Here is a 23,402-nt window from a genome sequence, read left to right on the forward strand (position 1 = left end):
ATGACACGAAACTATCACCGAAATAGCCAGGGAGCTCACCTGTTTGCATGATAAGAACATATGCTTACTACTGTGACGTAAAGGCGCCCAGTCCCCTCTTTCTCGGCCAGACATTTTATCTAGGGATTATAGAGCTTGATAAAAAATTCAGAAAACGGCAAAATACCGCTAATCATGCTAAAACATGTTCTAGAGTCATTACATTTTGATGGAAAATAATAAAAAAAATCAGTGTCATAGGGACTAATTAAGTTTCCAATTTATTTTCGAGGGTGCAGGATGGATAATCTTTCGCCTGTGAATGTGTGCACTCTTTTGTCTATCAGGAGCCCATTATCCATTTTACAGGTAATGGGCTCCTGTGTCTATCTAACAGTAGATTATACGTCATTGATTGTGAACAGTCTAGAAAGGATATAGTGAAAACGTTTCAGGATCTACTTGAAAACACTTCCTTATCAGCAACGCGCACGATCTGTAGTTGGGTGAGTATTATTCATAAAGAACCCACTGTTTCGACGGAAATATTTCATAGGAAACGTCGAGGACCAGCTGAGCATGAGCTAAATAGCGAAAGAGTTCATATTCAAAACCGTGTGTTTTTCTTGTATGGACATACGCAAACGTGATGTACGACAAAATTAGTATTCGACAACCCGCACAGATTAAAGTAGAGGTCATGATTCGAACATGATTCGTTGTTTTCATTGTTACCCAGGTCTCGAACGGCCATTCTATTTCCAGGTTTTATAAGGGTGGTTTGCACGTTACGTCATTGCCGCCATGTTGGTGGACTCATTAGCTTCTTTTGTTCGTCCACCAGCATTTGTTCCTTTCACCATTGTTACTTGCGTCTCTAGAGATTGGCTGCAACCCACCTATTTGACGAGATTTTCACGAATACCGCATACCATGCATACCTCTCGTTTCTCGATCTGGCGTATGTAACCTTTGAATTTTCCTCTGAATGCACGAAAGACTGCTCCTTGGGGTTTGAAACTGGGTTAATTTACACGGAAGTGATACAAGTCTGTCAGGCCACTCAGCTGTCACCATAGAAAAATAAAAGCAACAACGCCGTGAACACGTACAAGGGAAGTACGAGCAGGCCAAACAGAATTCGGTAAAGAGAAACCTACGATGGCTACGTTTTCCCTCTTCGTTCTGATGATAATCTTCTTCATTCGAACTAAGGTTCTGGCAATTGAGACCTACAGTAACGCCTGGGCGGTTAAAGTTCTCGGGAGTCAGCAAGAAGTAAAGGATTTAGCCCAACAATATGGTTTTATGTACGACAGATATGTAAGCTCTCCCATAGTCTTAAGTTTTTATGTTGCTCCTATACTAGTGTCACTATTTTCTAGTTAAACACGTAGCACAAAAGTTGGGAAGCCAAAAAAGCTGCTTAATTATTTGTTAAATTCCTCACACGTATTTACAATTCACTACGTTTAAGCGAACAGGAAATCGTAATATGAAATAGAGAAAAGGATGTAACAAGATGAATCTAATAACGAGCGAAAAGTGAGTGAAACGAATAGTTTTTTGGTGTGTAACGTGTGTTTTGTACATTGGAAATTATCGCTCAAACACAATCCAGACTGGCGAGTGTAATTTGAAAACCTCTTAAAACATCAGAAGTGACCACAAATCGTTGATTGCACGAGCCCTTCATGCCATCATATTTTCTTTTGTACCAATGGGAAGTTTCTTCAGTGAAAGAAAATTATTTTATGCATTAAGGACTGCAGATTAAGAATATAAACTGTATTTTTATTTGCTATTTTACCAGTCGCTTAAAGTAAGAGGAGGAACTGTCTTTTTGTGCAACAAACTGTTGTTTCACAACTACAAGTAATGGACTAGGGCTATCTATCTATTCTACATATATATTTAGTATAATTTCAGAGCTGAGCAAAGAGTTTCCAGCAATCTGATTGGTCAAGCGGTTCCTTATATGACCCTATATGAACCGCTCCGCACGGTTTATATAAAATGGTAAAATAAAATGTTAATAAATGTTACAAAAATGTTATGGTTTTAGAAATTTCTCTGTTGCTCAGCTCTGAAATTATACTAAAACAATTATTCGCCTAAGGTTCGGTGAATATTGTCGAAAATCCCCTCAACTTCATCTTGGGGATTATCCAACGATATTCACTTCACCTTCGGCGCATAATTGTTAAATATAACTTGACACACATGATAATCAAACTTGCAAATGATAACGAAATTTTGTAAATCTATTTTCTGCAGCTCTTTGACAACTATCACCTGTTGAAAAGATCTGATTTAAAGAAAGAGACAAATAAAAATCAGTTGGCATTGGAAATTGATAGAAAGCTGACATCGGAGTCAAAGGTGAGAACTCTGGGCATCTCCAGTGACAGCAGTCACTTTGTAACCCTCTTTGTGCATTCATATCACTACAGTTGAACCTCACATGAGCAACCAGTCCCAAAATGTCTAGGTTGTTGCACTCATGGAAATCTATCGTTAACTTATTCAAGGGAAAAAAAATCTTAGGATCTGTAATTGGTGATTGTTTTGTATTTTGGGAAACACCTCCAGCAGCATCCACTTTTATAATAGGAGTTGAAACAGTTTTCAGTTTTCACTTGTGAGATAATTAAAGCAGACTGCATGTTAATCAAGTGGTCACCTACCGTTGGTTAAAATCAAGTGAAAATTGTAAATAAGCATCTTTAAAAGTGGTCGCTTATGAGACAGGACTGGCGCTTATGAGGGGTGGACACTAACGAGAGGTTCCATTTATAGTGATTTGACTTGGAAACTTTTAGTATTTTGAAAATGTGGTCACTACTGAACAAGAGGTGCATGGTCTCTTACAAGAGGTGGTTGCAAAGGAAGGTCGGAGTATGGATAAATATCTTTTTTTTGTGTGTGTGTGTTATGCTTGGTGGACCTGACTGTGTATAAATTATGTTCAGTAGCAGTCTGATTAATTTTGAAGTGACTGTTTAGTAGATATAACCTCTGATACATGTGGCATTTGGTCACAATGCATGAACACAAAAACATTAAAGTTATTGGACTTTGAATTTGCTCCAATTTTTCACATGGTCTGTTCATTAGGACTCATGACATATTTCAGCATTCTGTAAAAAGATAACTGGGCTATTTGGCTGAATGTTCAGGGCATATTATTTTATTGGGAAGGTGGATTTTTTGTTGATTTTGGCATTAACTGTGACACCAAGGAAGATATTTGAGGCTCTTCTTTTATATCCATTGACTCTTACATAGAATGTTAACTAGAGTTATTCCATGCTAGTGTGTCATCCCATACTTATAATTAAGCATAGATGAGACTATTTTGTATTAAGTTATTGTCAGTGTAAGAATTTAGAATTCTTCTCTCACTTGTAACTCCGCCTCCCAGTTAGCTCAATTGGTTAGAGCTCCGGATTGTGTTGTGTGGGAGGTGGAGGGTTTAAGCCCCAGCCGGGACCGATACTCATGATCTTAAAATAAGTGAGGAGAATTTGCTACCTTTCTATGACCAAGAAATGGATAGATATTCTAGTCTTCTTGGATAAGGACCAATAAACCGTAGGCCCTGTCTCCTGCAGGGTTAAGGGGTAGGAGACGTTAATTTGCCACGTATGAGATTACTGTGTTGTGGATGTCCTCCTCTGGGGTGGGATGGGTGGGAATTGGCCCTGAAAAACCTCCATGGAGAGTGGTTAACTAGCATATGTATGTAAGAAAACTCTTCCTTACTTGAAACACTCTACATAAAGACATGTCAATTAAATTTAATCATCTTAATTGTTAAAGAAAGTCAGTAAGTTTTATCTCTGTCTTAAAGTAATGATAAATGATGTAACTTCATGAAAACAGATTTTACACGGTTACTGTACTGTTTTAATCACAATTAAGGTAAGGATAATGGACTGTAAGGATTTACTACTAGATGATAGATTGTTAAAGATTGTAGATGATCAAACTAGCTCATTTGATATAAGTTCATGGAAAGTTTGGGTGGTACACCACAATCATTAGAACTGGGGACCAGCTAAACCAGATAATAAGATTCATGCTATAAACCCTCCATTACCCAGACAATAATACAAGACATAAGTTTTTTTTTTCTCAATGATTAATATATCCACTTCCGGTAATCTATTTTCAGGTTGAATGGTTTATGCAACAAAAGCAGCGAAAATTTAAACTTTTTTCAGATCCCTTGCAAGCACAACAGTGGTACATTGTAAGTTTTAAATTTGTTGAATCAAATTGAACAGTCATTTAAATGCTACTTACTACAGATATTATGCTACAATTATTCATCATGTCATTAAGAGCAACAGTTACTGGGAAAGGTGGGAAATTGTTTGCAAGAATTAAAATATGCTTAATAAAATATGCTGAAACATTATAGAGATTAAAGATTAGCTTAGTTATAGTACGTAGCACAAAACACTAACCTTTGTAGTGAGGGGCTTAATGAAACTTTCTAGGATGCAATGGTGGGCAACACATTTTTATTTAAATGCATCTGAGTGATGTCTTCTTTATTTATCAAGAAAAGTCATGAGGTAGCAGAAGTACCAACATACAATATTCCCTCTGTTTGGAAAGACGGCTACACTGGAAAAGGAATTCTGGTGGCAGTAGTTGATGATGGGGTTGATGGCACACATCCTGAGCTATCTGCAAACTATGTCAGTATTGATAAATACAATTTTTGTTTTTTTTTACTGTGGTTATTTTTTATTTCTTTTAAGCAATCATTTTTGTGTGTTTCTAGAAATATTATTTTTAATTTAAGAGCAACTCCTAAGACATTGATACAATGATCCCCTTTAACTTTTTCTTTTATTCATAATGATCTTGAGTTGTAACAAATGTCAAGGTTACAAAGCTATAAAATATAGCACAATGTCTATCTCGGTGATTCAAAAATGCAATATTTTGTGTGGTGTTGCTTCACTTCAAAATTGGCAGGTTCACATGCATGGTATGGGTGTTTTAAAGTCCATGAGCATGCACAACCAGAAAACTTTCCAAAACGTTTCAATATTAGTTAGGCTTAATTTTTTTTGTAGTTGCACTACCTAATCTGTCACGATATTTAGCAGCTCATTAAGGGGATTATTAATCACCATTGACATTTTCAATCCCCAGTACCAGATGATAACAAGAAAACATGTACCAGTATCAAGCACTGTTTTACAGATATCAAGTTTAACCCTTCTAAACAGTATTATATTTATTTGCATTTGGGGAGGATTAAAGGAAACAGTTATGTTGCCAAAATCCATTGATTTCAGTACCTGCTTTCTTATGAGCATCTCAGAAAAGATCAGACCGTTATGACACTATTAGTTTACTTTGTTACAAATTAATTGCAGGATTCCTCAGCAAGTTTTGATTTTGTGGACAATGATTCTGTGCCTGTACCTTCTGGGAAACCTGTTTCAGGGTAAGTGACGATCAGAGATTGAAGTATAGTGTATGGTTAGATACCAATAAACGTTTCATATGTGAGATGTATAATATTACTTTTTACTGCAGTCAAACTTAATTACCTAGTAGAATGTGCAACACACTATCTACTGAAAAATTGGTGTGAATAACATTTTTTGTAATGCGATCAAGCATTAGTTCTTCAAGTATCTTTTAGTTAAATTACTGTGCATCAGTTAATAATAATAACATGTATTGTTTGATCCAGGACAAGACAGTTTAGGCTTCCCTCTTAAGAACAAAGTTACATTGTATTTATGAGTTAATCGTAACCATTACAATTTCTCCAAATGTGATTGGGGCATTAGCTGCTTCATTTTTTCAGTTTGCTGTAAGCAGATACCCTGTACTTGGACAGTTAAAGCAGCCAATAATACTAAGTCAATCCACTTGGCTAAATATGCCAACCCCATAATTGATCAGATTGCCAAAGCAACAGTCAGTTATCGTAAAGAACTGGGTAACTTTCAAAATGGAGGAATTTTTAACCTTAGACAATGTCTTTACCAGAGGTATTTTCTGTAAAATTATGTATAATAAACGAATCAGACTCCTGCCTGGCGGTTGTCTGATTTTGTTAAATGCTAGTATGATCACAGACTCAATTGGACTTCACTTGGCCCTATCACCATTTTAAATTGTTTTTCACTGTATTTGTCTTTTTTACTTACCAACTCTTATGACCAAATCGAATATGAAGATATCATTAAATCTGATTTATTTAGAATGGATCATTTTGATTACCCACAGTGTTGGTGCCAGGCATGAAATTTTGTTAAATTTGGATAGGATCTGAAAGACTGGTCAGCAAAAAGTTAAACACTCCAATGTAGTCTCTGTAACTTGACAACCTACGTGTACATGTACCATGACAGTGTACGTGTGACTTTTTTCTCGTGTCACCTGTCAGTAAGAAAGTAATCGGGGACGCATGGCCAAAATTGTTTTAATTTGTTGATGTTAAACTTTTTTGTAGCCATGGAAATAAATGTGCTGGTGTGATAGCTGGTGCAGCCGACAATGGTTTATGTGGTGTAGGATTGGCATACAATGCAAAAATTGCAGGTAGTATAGTCCATTTTATGTGTTTGTAGTTAAGATTTGTTTCCTCTTCGAATTGTCTGTGGGTGTTCTTTTCAGATCTTTGGGAAGAGGCAGCACAATAAGAAATCCCAAATCAAAGAATTTTATAGAGAGTATAGCTTGTTGCTACATTCCATTGATGTTGATTTTTAGAGAGGCAGTGAACGGCAGTAGATGGTCTAACCTCTGCCTGCTGAGCCTGAATCCATTGTTTTGCCTTGAAAAACATGGGCCACGGACTTTTAAAAGATATTTCTCAGTGTGTGAACCAGGGGCACATCTAAAACTAGTGGTCAATCTTCTTCATGTCTTACGTTTACTTAGGTATTCGCCTCTTTGACGACTCCGCTGGCCATAGGGCAACTGATGCAATGGAGGCACAGGCTTTAGTACACGAACTAGGAAAGGTTGATATTTACTCCAATAGCTGGGGGCCTGGAGACCCTGGTTGGAGAGTGAAAGGTCCTGGGAGACTGGCCAGTGAAGCTCTAAAACTTGGCATAGAAAAGGTAATCTTGCGCAAAGTTAACATTTATTTGTGACATTAAGATAAGAGACTGCTCTATCACTGGTTATCTCAGTGGTCACACTTGATTAATAGTTAGTGTAATAATTGTTCGTTAGTTATACCAAGTAGTAGGAGAAAAGTGGAGATGACAATAATGACACTAGAAATAATAATGTTGATAATATTAGGAATGATAGTAATGATAATAATGATGGATATAGCATAAATAATGAAAGAAAATGTGATAATAACGATGATAATGATGGCAGTAAATCTTTGAAAAGTTTTTATTTATTGTCTGAGTTCTGTTTGCAGGGTCGCGATGAACGGGGCGCCATATACACATTTGCAACTGGAAACGGTGGCTTAATAGGTGACAGTTGTGCATACAATGGTTATGTTAATAGCATTTACACCATTGCCATTAGCGGTGTAAACAAAGACGGCTCCCTCCCAAGTTACTCAGAACAATGTACGGCAATCATGGCTACCACTTTCAGCTGGGACAGATTTAATCCACAGGGGAAAATCGTGAGTAAAATACATTGAATCCTTTAGATACTTGTCAAATTCATTTACGAGTGCGTAGTATAAACGTGAAGGTTAAGTTATACGAGAGTCCCTGCCACAGGGGGGACTGCTTCTTCTTGTCAACCGACCGTTTGGTCTCAATAGATGTTCGTGAGGTCTATGTTGAAGTCCTAAATGTAACAACATTTGGTCCTAAATGTAATAAAGTCCTAAATGTAATAACGTGTGGTCCTAAATGTAATAAAGTCCTAAATGTAATAAAGTCCTAAATGCAATAACATTTGGTCCTAAATGTAATAACGTTTGGTCCTAAATATAATAAAGTCCTAAATGTAATAAAGTCCTAAATGTAATAAAGTCCTAAATGTAATAACGTTTGGTCCTAACTGTAATAAGTCCTAAATGTAATAACATTTGGTCCTAAATGTAATAAAGTCCTAAATGTAATAAAGTCCTAAATGTAATAACGTTTGGTCCTAAATGTAATAATGTTTGGTTCTAAATGTAATAAAGTCCTAAATGTAATAACGTTTGGTCCTAAATGTAATAAGCCTCCAATGCAATCGTTTGACTGCGCTAGTGCATTGTTGTTAGAGTGGACATCTACTTTGAGGTGTTAAAGTGACAGCTGTTACAGCAAAAAATCCTCTGATCAGTATTCCTGTCACATTGCGGGCTCACCGATATCAATCAGTATCTTTTTACTTGCCAGACGCAAGTCGAGTAGCATTGGCCGCAGACCTTTATTCTGACTGCATCAAATGACAGCTGGCAAAACAATGAGTACGCTGACCAATACCTCCATATATTACTGGCTCAGACTCTTAGGCACGATAGATTGTGGGAAAATGTGATAACATTATACTTGTGCGATCAATGATGGAGGCACGAGTCATAAACCAAATTACAACATTCGACAAGGGAGTCCGCAGACTTCTAGATCGGACAATTTACAGGTTCGGATATACATTTTTGTCTTTCCTTTCTTGACCAGACCTTGTTAGCATGCACATTTTGTTTCCCAATTCGGACCTTGTGACAGCTCTCAAGAGAGTTGTTGGTTTCAAATTCTCTAATATTTTCTTGATTATACATGACAGAAAAGGTTTCTCAGGCTTTGTATGGGACAACGGGAGGTACTTACAGTGCACGCGTTTTCCGGCTTGTCATGGAATAGAGGTTAGATAATTTTTCTCCCCAAGAAAACATAATTGGGGACAATTAGGTTCTCTTGATCTCAGTGAAATGCATGCAACAAATCCGACAAACGTAAAACGTTTTGTATGGGTCTGCTTCAAATCATGTACTCAGTGACTTACAATTAACAGCTGTAAATGAAAGACGCAGTTGACCAGCACATTAAAAATGATTATTTATGTTAAAGGCTGTAAACCATATCCCGGTCTCCAAAAACTCACGCAAAAAATTTGTTTTTGTTTTCTCGTAGATGTGAGTAAAAACTGATCTTATAAGCCGTTTTTTAATGGTCTTCTCATTGATTCCGAGGAAAAAAAGTGAAACATGGTTTGCTGGACGCGCTGATCTCCTTAACCATCAAACATTAGATAATCACTTACTCGCTTCTGTGGTTGTTTGTAACTTTTGGACAATGTCTGCGACGAAGACTGAGTCGAAGCAAAGAAAAACTTAAACGATCCTCTTGGGTTTATTCTGCTGTTACGTGCACGAGTGACCAACAGATGTCCGCTAACAAAGCATATATAAAAATAGACTCCCGAGTACGATGTAAGGCACGCAACAAAAACTTGACAACAAGCACTTACCCATTTTAACTATTATTTAATTACTTCTACACTGTTTAATCTTTGTAGGTTAAAGATTAGGTTAAGCAGTTCGTAAAGCAGGCTTACAATCCTTCATGCCGTGTAAGTGTTCGTCGTCTTGATCAACTTCCAATTCCAACTTCCGCCGACTGAAGACCACAACACTTTGCTTTCTTGATTCATCACATTCTTTCCGTCCACACAAACTCTTCCGGAGGACTCCATAGTGAACTCTGTATTCTTTATCTTCTTCCTTTCTCGGCTATCGTTTTCTTCTTCTCTTACCTCTCTCCTGACATCGCAAGGTCAAAAGGTCATAGCCTCGTTACATCATATCTTCCACAAGTTCAGTCAGCCAGCCACGAGGGTAAGCCCTCGCGAAAATCTTTTCTTGTACTTCTCACAAGCCAGCTTTTTGCGTTCGTAGAACGCAGTCATAATCCGGTCTTGATTTGAGTTTTATGGGAGTGACGTCATGGTAGGTTGCATCGAGGTTGCACACCGATTTGGCCACCCCGCAGCAGGAGCGAAACGAATGACATGATCACGCATATGCTGTACATTTCTTCGGAGCGCGGGTCTTCAGTTGTACGTTTACATTGTAATCTGGAAGCTGTTAGTAGTCAATTTTCTTTTCAAGTCTTTCTAACTGGATATCATGAGAGTAACAGATATCACATTTATCGATACCTTAAGGAGGTATGTATGACTTGTGGTGCGAAAGTAGAGTTTGGCCCTGTGAGACGAAATCGCTTGTGATCAGCAACAAACAACTACATTGACGAAGCTCCACTTCAGCTGTGTTATTTCGCTCCTCTGCCCGAGCTTTGTGGTCAGAATCGCGTGGCTAGGAAAGCGGCTAGGATTGTTTTCAGAAATTTTACTCACCGAGTGGTGTAGTTCGAAAATTGGCCATAATTTGCGGTCAGAAATCTAACTTGCCGAGCTTTGTAACTCGGAAGGGGGCCATGATTTGTTGTCAGAAATTCAACTCACCGATTGGTGTTGTTCCAAAACTGGCCATGATTTGTGGTCAGAAATTTAACTCACCGAGTGGTTTAGTTCGAAAATTGGCTATGATTTCTAGTCGCAAATGGAATCCGGTCTGTTACAAGAGAAAATCAGAGAAGAACAAGGGATAGAGAACCTTCCCGGATTCCTGTTTGCAGGGTACTTAAAGTTTTGAAGAGACAATTAGTCAGACAAAAAAATCGAATCATTCTGAAAAATAAAGTTCCACACAACTCATTCATTAGATGTCTGTGTTGCAATTACAAGTATTTGTGCATGTGGCATGAACGTGAAACCTTCTTCAGTAAATATGTTTCTTTCTTTAAGAATTTGAAAATATGTCGTGTACATGTCTCTTCGTACAACTCTGACAAACACCGAGAAGAGTATGTGTCACTGTCAGCATTAAAATCACAGCTACATGTCAATTCGACAATTATGTCTACTTTAAAAGGAGGTGTTTTTCCTGTTGAGAATGTTAGAGGCACCTTGGCCCGGGATCATCTATCTGATAAACTTAAACACATCAGTTTAATGCCATATGATGTTGGTGGTAGTGGTGATTGTATTTTCAGATCTGTTTCCCATCAGCTTTATGGAACTGCTGATTTCACTTTCAAATTCGTTTGTCAGGAATAGCCCATTTAAATAATCACCCAGAGTTGTATGTTGAAAGTATTGTTGATTACACTTGAGAAAAGCATGTAACACAAATGTCAAATGTAGGCACATGGTGTGACAATGTAATTATTCAGGCAGTAGCGAACTCACACAACTGTGTCATTCATATTACTGAGTCTGATTTTAATAAACCTGATGGTACAATTATTTATCTTGCATCAGCTACATATCCTTTACATATACCTTTACACCTTTCCAATAAACTACAATCTCAACCTTGCCTGAACACCTTTACACGAACGCATTCATAATCTATGCTTACCTCTAGTATACATTTACTTTAGGTATCTACAATGTTCTATTACTATTTATAGCGTATTACAAGTTGTACTATTTTTGGAAACTGCTGAGTCACACGAAAGAAGTTTCTGGAATATTACAGGTTATAGATAATTCTAGAAAAGTCTGAGATTGCGTGACAGATTTAGTGAAAATAATTCGATCCTCGTAACACTGCTACAAACACAGCTGGCTCTCTTTCTCGACTCTCGAAATAAACAAGTCATTATTGATTCTTATTAAAGCGAAATCTTTTTGCTTCATAGTAAATCCTTCATTGACTAGGCCAAAAGAATATGAAACCTCTTGACCAAACCTGTTCGGTGAAGATGGCCAGATTGGTCAGGGTTCTATTGTTTTGACATCTGTCAGTTTGATGCCAAAAGCACATCAGTATGAAAGTTTGTTGCCGATGCTTCTCGGCCTACGTCTCTAGCAATTAAAAAAAAAACACTGATTAATTAAAATTAGCGTGCGGGCCCGCAATACGCCGTGAATTTTGGTAAGAGGATTCCTTGATGCAGCCGCTGTCATTTTAACATCTCAATGTGGATGCACATGCGCAGTTAAACTATTGCATTAGAGGCTTCTTACATTTAGGACCAAATGTTATTACATTTAGGACCAAACGTTATTACATTTAGGACTTTATTACATTTAGGACCAAATGTTATTACATTTAGGATTTTATTACATTTAGGAAAGTTATTACATTTAGGACTTCAACAGTCTGATCGTTCAGGTGAGTGTAGTCCTGCGAAGGACTGTTGTCGGTTGTAGTAAGTCTGTCCTTTCGACAACCTGAGTGGAAGTCATCATTATACTCACATGTAACCCTTGGGTTCTCACCTCCACCGACGCAGTAGCACAGTTTCTTTAGAAACTCACTCTCTTTTCACATTATCAACTTAGATGATAAAAACCAAATTTTCTCTATGTGGTCGACCAACGAATTCACTCCTGTTTAACCTCGAAGCAAGGGGTCTCGCGGACTTATCCTCTCGAATTAATTGTATCTGGAAGCCCCCTCATGAGTGCAAACCTTGAATATTCGATTTGCTATCATGCGACGGTCGGAAACTCCTGTGAGCTGGGCCACACAAATATACTACCGTCTGAAGGTGTCCACATGTACAACTGTCGGTTTCTGTTGCCGAGTTGTTTTCATTATTTATGTTATTGCCATTTTTTCCCTGCTTATATTTAGATAACCGTCGATAACCAGAAAGGATGTGTGGACAATTTTGGAGCATCGTCAGCGGCAACAGCTCAGGCTACAGGCCTGATTGCAATAACCCTGCAATCAAAGTAGGTCTGATACACTCAGTGTCAGAATTAGATTGAACAAGTGTTAGTGGAACGGTTGGTTGAAAAGAGTTGGTTGAAAAGATACGTATTGAATATATTACCAGAGGCAACTTAGTCCAGTCTCGTATCCTTCAAAGAAGAGGGGTTTTTCTAAAACTTTATTTCTGAACTCCACACGTGCACATCCCTCAAAGTAAACAAGAAAAACAATATAAGACTTAAGATATCCTCAAGTAAGCTCAACAGTCCAAAGTCGTTTTCACCGTTTGCCATCGGTCAAAAAGAGTCGAAAAGGAGCTCTCAGTAAAGTGAATTATAACATGACCAAAGTAAAGCGCGCGCTCTGATTGGTCAATTTAGCGTCCCCCATTTGCCCATGGGTGTACGCTGCTGACGTGAACAAATGCAAAGACTATTTTTCCGCGCGCGCTTGTTTTTTCTGGTCACGTAAGATTTGCTAAATGAAAGGCAACTCTTAAGCTGCAATGTATCTATGTTATGTTATAAAACAAATGGTAAACACCACAGCGTACACTATTGAGTTATGGATGCACTTGGAAGGTTTGCTAAGCACTCAAGAAGCTAGAGTCGCTCTCGGCTATCGCCTCGAGCGACTCTTACGCTTCTTTCGTGCTTAGCAACCTCCCGCGTGCATCCATAACTCAATAGTGTACGCTGTGGTGTTTACCATTTGTTAAATATATCATGAAAATACCAATCACTTCTCCGTCACTTTTTGAATTTCATAAGGTAGTTAAATCTTTGAGCTGACCTAATAATGGTGAAACCTTTACTTATTGATTTTGAAAGCAATGGCAGGGTGGAATAGAGTACAGTTACGAGTAGGTTATCGACGCTAGCTAGATGTGGGCAAACAGATCTAGCTTAGGAAAGATGTAGTACATTTTTGCCCATAACGGCAACAGTCAAGCAGGAATCACCTTTACAGTGCATGCTGCATGATATGTTTCACAAAACCTCGCTCGATTTTCTTTAAATTTTCTCCCGCAGTCCTCAATTAACATGGCGTGATGTGCAACATATCATTGTTAAAAGTGCAAGACAAGCGCCACTCTTGCAAGGTGAATGGGTGCGAAACCAAGCCGGTTCATATGTCAGCAAGTATTACGGGTTTGGCCTCATGGATGTTGAAAAGATGGTGAGCCTAGCAAAGAACTGGAAAAGTGTACCTCCGCAGATCAAGTGCGAAATTAAAGGCGGAGATGCAAGAAAGTAAGCTGCTTAGTAATTAGCACAGCCTCGTTTACGGTAGTACTTTGATATACAAAATAGTTGATATTGATTAAAGCAAAATTATCAAAATTATCCGCTAATGGAGTAAACACGATTAATGATGGTAGTAGGACCGAGTGGAGTCCAGTTTAGTCTGTAGTCATACGAGTGATTACAACAAAATCGGTCGACTGCGATGCGGAAATAGGATTTGAAAATCAGGAGTTAGCGGTCACCCAAGTGCCGAGAGGAGTTCTCTGTTTGACTTTCCTCCGAAATGCTGTGTAGCAGGGGGTTCGACGAACTCGCTGCTCGTTTCTGCCAAATCCCAAAGCTGTCTTTCTTTCATTCCATGCTTTTAAAATCGATCTAGTAAGTCATACAGTTTAGTTTCTCTCCATCATGCAGGACGACCTCTTTTCGATGGCTTCATTTTCGCGAAACCAAACCGGTTTATATGTCAGCAAGTATTACGAGTGTGGCCTCATGGATAGAAAATAGACGTTAGACTCTTGAAGAAACTAGATAAGGTTATAAAAAGCCGGTTTTCTATCAAGATCGTAAAGATCAAGGCGGTAGACGCACGCGACAAAGATTTGCAAAACTTGCAAAGATTTAGTACACACACACGACTTTTAATTTTCTGTACGGTACAGACAATACTGGGAATGTCTACAACGCCTGCTGGGTAAGTGTGGCTCTCCAAGGAGATCCCAAGTCAGATTACTTTATAATTGATTTTCACTTCTACCAACCAAATTGATTTAGCTTTCATGAAGTAATAATAATAATGATAATAATAATAATTGAAATTTATATAGCGCAAATTCCATATACATGATCAAATGCGCTTTATATAAAAATAAAGAAAATGTAGGAAATAAAGTTACAATTTTCCCAATGAGATAAGAAATTAAAAAGCAATAACCAAATGAGTTGGAATATTAAAAAGTACCAAGCTAATGAGATGAAAGATTAAAAGCCCGGGTAAAAAGGTAGGTTTTAAGATTACTTTTAAAACTAGAGGAGGAGTGAAGGCCAGTGATATGACTTGGTAAGTCATTCCAGAGACGTGGTGCAGCATAGGAGAATGCCCTCGCTCCCAATGTGGGTAACATCTTACCACTTGGGACCTTGAGCAGTGTTCAAGATTTTTGAAGTCTTCCTTTGATGAACTAAATACAAGATCAGTCTTTTATGCATTTACTCAATGTGGGCATAAGTGTTGGTTGTCTCATGGTCAAGTGTTGGTTGTCTCATGGTCAAGTTTAAATTGCTAATTTCTAGGCATTCCGATTACTAACAAGACTTCATTTTAATTTCAGAGTAATTCCAGGTAGCTTTTCAGTAAGGTTCAAGAAGTGCTCCATACGATCCTTGGAACACGTTCAGATCAGAATAGATCTTGATTTCAAGCACCGAGGAGACTTGAAGTTAGAGCTTAAAGCGCCTAGTGGTACAATATCTCCAATGACCGGAGAGCGTCCCCTCGACAGCTTGACTAGTTTCGAAAACCTAACCAACTGGCATATCACAACATTATTTCACTGGGGCGAGAGTCCTGTGGGGGAGTGGGAGCTTAGTGTTCAAGATTTTGCTGAAGAAACCGCAACCCAAGGTAATTGTTCGAAATTCGCTTTGAACACTGGTGATTCTGACAGCTTGTTGAACTCGTATAGTTTGTAGTTTCTTAGTTAATTAGAACAATGAAGCATTGAAAAAACTGCCGGTGAATTTCTTTCAAAACATGATTTTTCAGTTTAGTTTTTTGTTTTTTTTTTTTCCTTTTTCTCTTTGTTTTCTTTTTCCTCGATTTTGTTTCGTTTACTTACTTTTTTTTTGTCGCGGTTGCAACCATAGCTTTTCAGTTGTTTTGTCTTATTTTCTTTGTGTTCCCCCCCCCTTTTTTTTGTTTTTTTCTGAGTTTATTCATTTTCCACCGTGTTCCTCTCTTTAGGCACTCTTTACAGCTGGTCTTTGATTTTGTATGGTACGACCTCAGACCCTCCGATTTCGAGGGTGTTCACAATGGTGCATTCAGCAGCACATACAACGACGACAGTAAAGAAAACGCCAAAATCAACTTTTGGTAAGAAAATACAATTTGAATTTTTCGTTGTTGATGCAGATTGAATGTTGAATGTCGAGGATCAGGTTGGGCTGTGTGCCAGACCTGTGGTACATACGCCCGTCTGGGACATAGTTTTTTGTTTTGCTGTTAGACTAGTGGTGGATTTGTGTTTGAGTTGTAGTTATGAAGAGAACTGGTAAGACGCGTCTTAATGTTTTAGGATTTCTGGAATAAGTTTGCGAGGGAGAAGTCCAGTTAACGAAAAGGGAGAATTGACCCGGAGTAAAAACTATGGGGAGATAAGAAACGAAGTTATTGCAACAGCGACCTCAAGGTAATCCAAAATTATCAAAACTCTACGAATATGAACATCTGGAAGAGGTATGGTGACGGAATAACTCTTGAGAGATTTTTACTGATGCTGAATTGTTCTTCTTGATCCTAGACACAAAGAAGTATACACTGGCAGTGGTCACACCCATCTCAGTTGTGCTGATCATTGCATTGATTGTGATTGTGAGCTGTCTCTGTCACTCGAAGAAAAGATCTAGAGAAAGAAACCAGAGAAATCATGAAAGGAATGCAACGTGGCCCAAAGAAATGAAACAAACATGGAACGATCAGGGAGAAATTGGTCAGGGACAAGGACAAGACAGAGAGAAAATTGACTCTTCCAAAATCGAATATGTTTGAGAGTGCCAGGATCTCAGGCAACGAGTGAGGTGCTGTTCGAGGAAACGCTTCGTTTGACAAAAATACCTTGTTGCATGTCCTGGTTGTGGTGATGATGAATTGTGAACATTCCATCTTTGAGTTATTTATTTATTTATCAACAATATTTTAGCAGAGATGCCCAGTTCAGCATATGCTGGTTTATTAAATGTAGTCTCCCTTGCAGCCGTTTTTTTGGATGTCACGCAACGCTCCCCCAAAAGAACGGCTGCTGACATCCGAACTACATTCCTTTCTCATTGTCCTTGTGGTTTATTCGCTGTCTATTCAAGAGACCAATCACATACCAGAAAATCTGAATGACGTAAGGTTTCACGCGAAAATGTGGACGTGGCAGATGATCTAGCTATCATGTCGGGAGAAACACCGAAGAAATTTGTCGGTGAGAGTTCAAAATGTTTAACATGTTCATCCTTGTGCCCTGGTAAAGATAGTATATATTTTTGGGAAAACTTCACATAATTTCGTTTAAATTATAAAATCTATGCTTAGCATAGACGTCAACTGCTACGCCAACGACACGAACGCTAGATTGTTTGCATTGTTTGCAAGACATTGTGCTACAAGCGGTTGTTAAAGTTTCAGCGAGAAACTGAGAAAGTAGAAGAAGCTAAAAAGGAAATACAAGACGCCTTTAAATCTAGGCCAAGGGCTAAACGCTTGCTTCGACCTACAGATGGAGATCAGGAGGAAAAAAGCGCGTGCTTGCCGTCAACAAACCGGGCGAAGGTTTCGAGAACACTGTAATTTAGCTCGGCCAACGTCGCCTCTACTACTTGTACTTCTTCATTTGCCAGTCCGCCATTGCTTGCTGGAGCGAACCCGATTAGTTATGTTCGTGACTTCTTATCACCGGTACATTGAGAAATCGGCCCGAATTATCGAGTGTTTCCGCATGTTGGTACAACGCAAGACTTTCGTTCCCCTTTGACCTCAACCCCTCCGTGGAGACGAAGGGGCAGACAGACAGACAGACAGACAGACAGACAAACAGACCAAGACTTCTCAAACTACTCCACTTGATCTTCCATCAGACTAATCAACGGAGAGACAACAGCAATAATATGACCACTTTCATCGGTAACGTGGTCAAACACGAGCGGGAGTGCTTGATGTAGTAACGATTTCCCGGATCCTGTAGGCAAGTTAACAAAACATCTTCTTTCTCGACTAAAACTTTTCAAATTGCAAGCTTCTGCTGAGCATTAAGCTCGGAAATTTTGAACTTTGACGATGCTTTGCGAAAAGCACATGTTTTCCACATGAGGATCGCGATAGAAAACGATACCTGATTGGACGAGTCTTGAAAGGTGAGTCTGGCGCGAAAAGGTTCCTAAAAATGGAACCCGAGCTGTGATTGGTCAATTCGGATAAAGGAATGTAGTTCGGATGTCAGCAGCCGTTCTTTTGGGGTAGCGTTGCGTGATAGACCACTTTCAGAAATGGCTGCCGGATTAATATTCTTTTGTTTAAATTTAAATTAGCCTTTCTGGCCTCGTTTTCCAGTACAAAATTCAAAAGAATACATTATCTCAAGCGAGGCCAGAAAGGCTAATTTAAATCTAAACAAAAGAATATTAATCCGGCAGCCATTTATGAAAGTGGTCGATAGGATAGGATAACTTTATTTATACACGGTTTTTCCATCAGTTGATTTAGTTAATTCTGTACTAGAAACCTGTCTATCTAACTACAATAATAATTTGATAATAACTCAAATAAAAGAATAAATAAAAATTCTGCTTTTCATGGAGGCCTTGTCTAAAATTACTTAAAAAATTAAGATCATATTTTAAGATCTTACTTTAAACTGTGGCGATTTAATTTAGATTTGAAATCAGTCAGCGAAGACGCTTGTCTTAGGTCTACAGGTAACTTGTTCCACAATTGAGCTCCGCTGTACAAAAAATTTCTCTTGAGATAGTCAGTTCGAGGTTGTGGAAGAACTAATTTGTTTACGGTGTTCCTTAAACGATAAGCACTTACACTGTCACGATATACAAATCTTGATCTCAGATAATCAGGTGTCATACCATGTAATGTTTTATACATTAGGATAGATTTCTGTTCCAAACTTTGATAGTAGAGTCTTCGCCACCCTAGCACCCGGAACAAATCATCCAAATTACTATCATAGCTCGCTGACATTAGGATGCGAGCTGCCCGATTTTGCAGCCTTTACAGTTTTTCAGAAAGGCCTTTGTTATAGTTTCCCACACTACGTTACAATAATCAAAATGTAGTTGAATAAGGCTATTATAAACTTTAATTAAAACGTTAAATGGAGTGAGATGCCGAATCCGTTTAATCGCACCAATGGCGCAAGCTGTCTTCCTAGAGAGGTTTTCAATATGACACTCCCAATTTATATTTTGATCGACATAAACTCCAAGGGATTTAGCGGAAGTTACTTGTTCGATTGCGTTTTCGTTTATAATAAGAGAGGGACTTTCCGTAAATTGTGACAACTTTCGCCTTGATGCAATAAGCATAAACTCAGTTTTTGTTATATTCAGGGTAAGTTTGTCAGCAGAGAGCCATTCGTACACATTGCTCAGGTCGTGATTAAGGCAATAATTTAAATGCTCAATGTCGGTACTGGCAAGCGTCAGGCTGGTATCATCTGCATACATTTTAGGTTCCGAATATGTCAAACAATTGACCACTTTCAAAAATGGCTTCCGGATTGATATTATTTTGTTTAAATTTAAATTAGCCTCTCTGGCCTCGTTCTCCAGTTCAAAATTCAAAAGAATGCATTATCTCAAGCGAGGCTAGTGAGGCTAATATGAAGTTAAACAAAATAATATATGTATGATGCACGATCCTCGCAGAATATCAATCCGGCAGCCATTTATGAAAGTGGTGTATGTGGTAAGTCATTCATACATATAAAAGTTAAGAGAGGTCCCAAAATTGTTACCTGGGGAACACCACATCTCAGACATTTCGGAGTTGACTCACAGGAATTTAAATGACAAATCTGTGTTCGGTTATCTAATTAAGAAGCAAACCATTGATGGGCTGGTCCAACAAATCCCATAGTATTGCAGTTTTCGTAATAAAATTTTGTGATCTACTGTATGAAATGCCTTTTTGAGGTCTAAAAAGACTACGGTATTAACAAGACCACGGTCTATATCCACTGCCCAGCGTGGCATCCTAAGAAAACGGCTGCGAGGGAGACTAGTTTGAATGGAGTAGGTAGGTAGACTTAATTTAGCCAGGGTGGCCCATTCAGCAGCGAGGCTGATATCCATAATACAAATTACAATATCTATAAAACAAATTACAATACAATTACATATGATACAGTGTAAAACAAATGTATAATATCAGCTACGAGAACATTTACAAGTATATTAACTACAAGTTACTCTAAAATAAGTTTTAAGTGACTGTTTTAAGTACAAAAGATTTTCAGAATTCCGTATTTTGGATGGTGGAGAGTTCCAAGTTTTTGCTCCATTATATAGGAAGGAAGACTAGTATTTTGCAGTTTTTGCTAGAGGTAAACGAATCAAATCTTTTTTCCTGGTATTATAATTATGGAAGTGTCTAGAGAATTTGAATTCGTGATGCAAGTATTCTGGGGATAGGTTGTTAAGACACTTATAGACTAACATACAGTTTTGATAGCTTCTGCGCGCCTGTAGGCTGGGCCATGAAAACGTGAAATGCAACTCGCTCTCTTTAATTTTCCTACATTCAATGATGCTCGCAGCACGTTTTTGTAGCTTATCAAGGTAGTCTTTCTTTGTGGCACTACATCCCATACGCAGCAACAATAGTCGAAGAGTGGAAGAATCGTCGAGTTGTACTGCGTGATACAGGCCTCACGTGGTAAAACTTTACGCGCTCTGCGAAGCATTCCAAGCCTGGGTGATATCTTGTTGGCAATGTGGTCTACATGCTCGCTCCAGGAAAGGCATGGATCAAGAACAACTCCTAGATACTTAAGCTGAAAACTCTTTTGAAGACATTGTCGTTGGCATTGACTGTAAAGGTTGTGGTCATGCGTAGTCTCTGAGCTGTACCCAATTAACATTACCTTGGTTTTTTTTTTAAATTGAGGAATAGGTAGTTACTTGACAACCAAGTTGTAATCTGTTCAAGGTCTGCGGATGGTTTAGATTCAATGGTGTCGACTTGCTTGGAACTGAAGTATATCAGGGTGTCATCAGCGTAGAGTTGAATGTTGCAGTGTTTGACTAGAGTTGGTAAATTGTTTATGTAAATGATAAATAGTAACGGTCCTAGTATGGATCCTTGTGGCACACCGAAAAGAATTGACCGAGGGTCAGATCGTGTGTCATTAAAAACAATGCTCAGGGTACGATTTGATAAAGAAGCATTGAACCGCTGCACTGAAGAACTGGTGAAACCAAAGACTCCAGCTTCCAAAGTAGGTATTTGTGATCTAAAGTGTCAAACGCTTTTGAGAAGTCAAGGAAGGCCATCCCTGTTAATAAACCCTTGTCAATATTGTAAAGAAGGTTGTTGGTGACATCCGCAAGACATGTAGCTGTAGAGTGAAGTGGACGAAAACCAGATTGATATACACTTTCTATTACTTTAGATAGTTTACTCCAGGTTTTACTCCTCTTAAAGAGGGTCTCATTGGGGTTAAGCGTGTGGCGTGAAACGTCCAAAAAATTAACCGTGTGTCGTGAAAAAGGGAAAAAATTAACCGTGTGTCGTGAATTATTTTTGTCCAGATAACCGTGTTGTTTGTAGCTTTTCCTAAGCTCTGAACAATTAATTGATATATGTGGTCTATTTGGTATTTTAAGTTTGTTTTCCAGACAGAAAAAACATTTATTCGATATATAGACAAAATCACCACAGGTATCCCAAAGAACACGAAATAACAATGCTCATTGTGCATGACGTCATTTTTTTGAAGATTCGCACATGGCTGGTGGATTTTAGAGTCTCTGATCATCCCGGTCGAAAGTCTTGACAATAGAGAGCTTAAGATACAGACGTTTTCGGGGCGACGGCGAGCGTGTAGATCGATTAAGATTGGGGCGAGATTGACTGCGCATGCGGCCCCGCCGTCGCCCTCACGTCTGCGACGTGAGATCAGTGAGTTTGCCATCGTGGCGAAAACGTGAGTTGATCTTGTTTGTTTTTTTTAATATACTGCCAATTTTGTCACTTGTATTAAAGTGATTGCATCACCACATTTCGCATAAATCATCACACGATGTCTCGGCCAGCTCAAGAGACCTTTTGTTTTCTCTTTTGGTTAAAATGACCGAAGCAACAGTTAAGTCCAAATCGTCGAAGTAAGTTTTGGGCACGTACGCGTACAGTACTTGAATTCTTAACATAAAAGGGAATTTTTGCTTGCTGCCATTCCCTTTATCAATTCGTAGATGCACCTCGAAAACGTACACCTCAGATCTATGGACATTTTCACATGGAAAATTGGGGTTTTTAAACGGAAACATTTCATACAAAACCAAGAACTCTTCATCGCTAATAAGATTAGCGTCGTAGTAAAGGACGAGGGGATGGCGGAATTCTTCAAACGTAGCCATGCTACGGCAAAAAAGCCTTAATTTATAAAGCGCAGCAATTAATTAAACTCGACGAAGTCGCAGAAGCTGCAAAGGCCGGCCGTCATCAAAATCTTAACAACTTAAATTATGGCGCGAAAACAGCAACCTCTAGCCCAGTCTACCTGGGTTGTCACGTCGCCGTCTCCCTGAAAACGTCTGTATCTTAAGCTCCCCAATGAGTGTGATTAAAGCCATTGTAAGTGTCTTTAGTCAAGGGCAAGAAAAGCCAATCGAAAGACATAAGTCCAGAATTCTGTTAAGCGACGAGCACAAGGAGTCGTTAAATGCTTTCGAAAAGCATCTTTCTGGTTTTTTGGGCCTCAGGGATAAGATGCGAACCTTGGGTCTGGGCCAATACACAATGAAGTTGTACCGTATAAGCAAGTGCGATGGAAAAGTTGAGAACTTTGACATATCTGCCCTGCCGCAATACAAACTTGAACTACCATCATTACCTACTGGAGAAAGTGAATTGAACGGTAAGTGACAAGCTTAAATCAATATGTATTCGATATAAAACTTTAGTGTTACTGGATGGCTTCGCAGGGTGCTACTTTTTAAACCCTTACTTTGGCGCCAATGTTTTGACTCTACTAAAGCATGGCTTCACACTAGAATAAACTTTTGCTGAGTAAAATTTCAAGTAAAATTTTGCAAAGCAATTTTCTTTTACTTAAGCCTTCACATTAGAATTTTAGCAAGACAATTTTTTACTTAATCGTCTGAGGTGCTGACGTGATGCAACATGAGAATATTACGACTTGAATTGAAAATGTATCGCAGAAGGTATTTTGCATTTGTTGCAGTTTTTTGTTTTTGCTTTATATCGGTAGTGTAGATAATGTCATGTGTAATGTAGGAGATGTACATAGAATATGAGGCGAAAACACTACCAAATAATAAATAGCAAAACATGGTATTTACAAAAAAAAAATACTTTAGCCGGCATCATAATCGTAGTCGGGATATATGTCGATGTTCTTGCTTTTGATTTTCCTGGAATTCTCCGAGCTGAAAACTATGTTTAAAAGGCTGGACTGTATTAAACTGTGAAATACGGCAGTAACGCTCACGTGCTACCGGCCGGTGCAGATAAATATCCCTTGTGAGATCTTGTGATT

At 38.5% G+C, this 23,402-nt stretch overlaps 1 protein-coding gene across 1 annotated transcript; it reads left to right on the top strand.

The window, feature by feature from the left end:
* The first annotated feature begins 26 nt into the window (after window positions 1–26).
* Window positions 27–18,467, top strand: LOC111337042 (furin-1). The gene is made up of 13 exons (XM_088763528.1): window positions 27–1,302; window positions 2,257–2,361; window positions 4,157–4,234; window positions 4,551–4,688; window positions 5,379–5,449; window positions 6,470–6,558; window positions 6,901–7,085; window positions 7,400–7,615; window positions 12,578–12,678; window positions 13,690–13,911; window positions 15,237–15,529; window positions 15,869–16,000; window positions 16,428–18,467. The coding sequence occupies exons 1-13, from the start codon at window positions 1,141–1,143 to the stop codon at window positions 16,673–16,675; spliced, it is 2,040 nt and encodes a 679-aa protein (XP_088619654.1). The 5' UTR covers window positions 27–1,140; the 3' UTR covers window positions 16,676–18,467.
* The last annotated feature ends 4,935 nt before the right edge of the window (window positions 18,468–23,402 follow it).

The sequence above is a fragment of the Stylophora pistillata genome, chromosome 1, assembly GCF_964205215.1.
Source record: "Stylophora pistillata chromosome 1, jaStyPist1.2, whole genome shotgun sequence".
In the NCBI taxonomy this organism is placed as follows: domain Eukaryota; kingdom Metazoa; phylum Cnidaria; class Anthozoa; order Scleractinia; family Pocilloporidae; genus Stylophora; species Stylophora pistillata.

What these genes read in the sequence shown, in the direction of transcription:
- LOC111337042 (XM_088763528.1), top strand. Translation starts at nt 1,141, where the DNA reads ATGGCTACGTTTTCCCTCTTCGTTCTGATGATAATCTTCTTCATTCGA. An exon ending in AGCTGACATCGGAGTCAAAG is followed by an intron (nt 2,362 to 4,156) that starts GTGAGAACTCTG and finishes ATCTATTTTCAG; the next exon opens with GTTGAATGGTTTATGCAACA. An exon ending in AACGCCAAAATCAACTTTTG is followed by an intron (nt 16,001 to 16,427) that starts GTAAGAAAATAC and finishes TCTTGATCCTAG; the next exon opens with ACACAAAGAAGTATACACTG.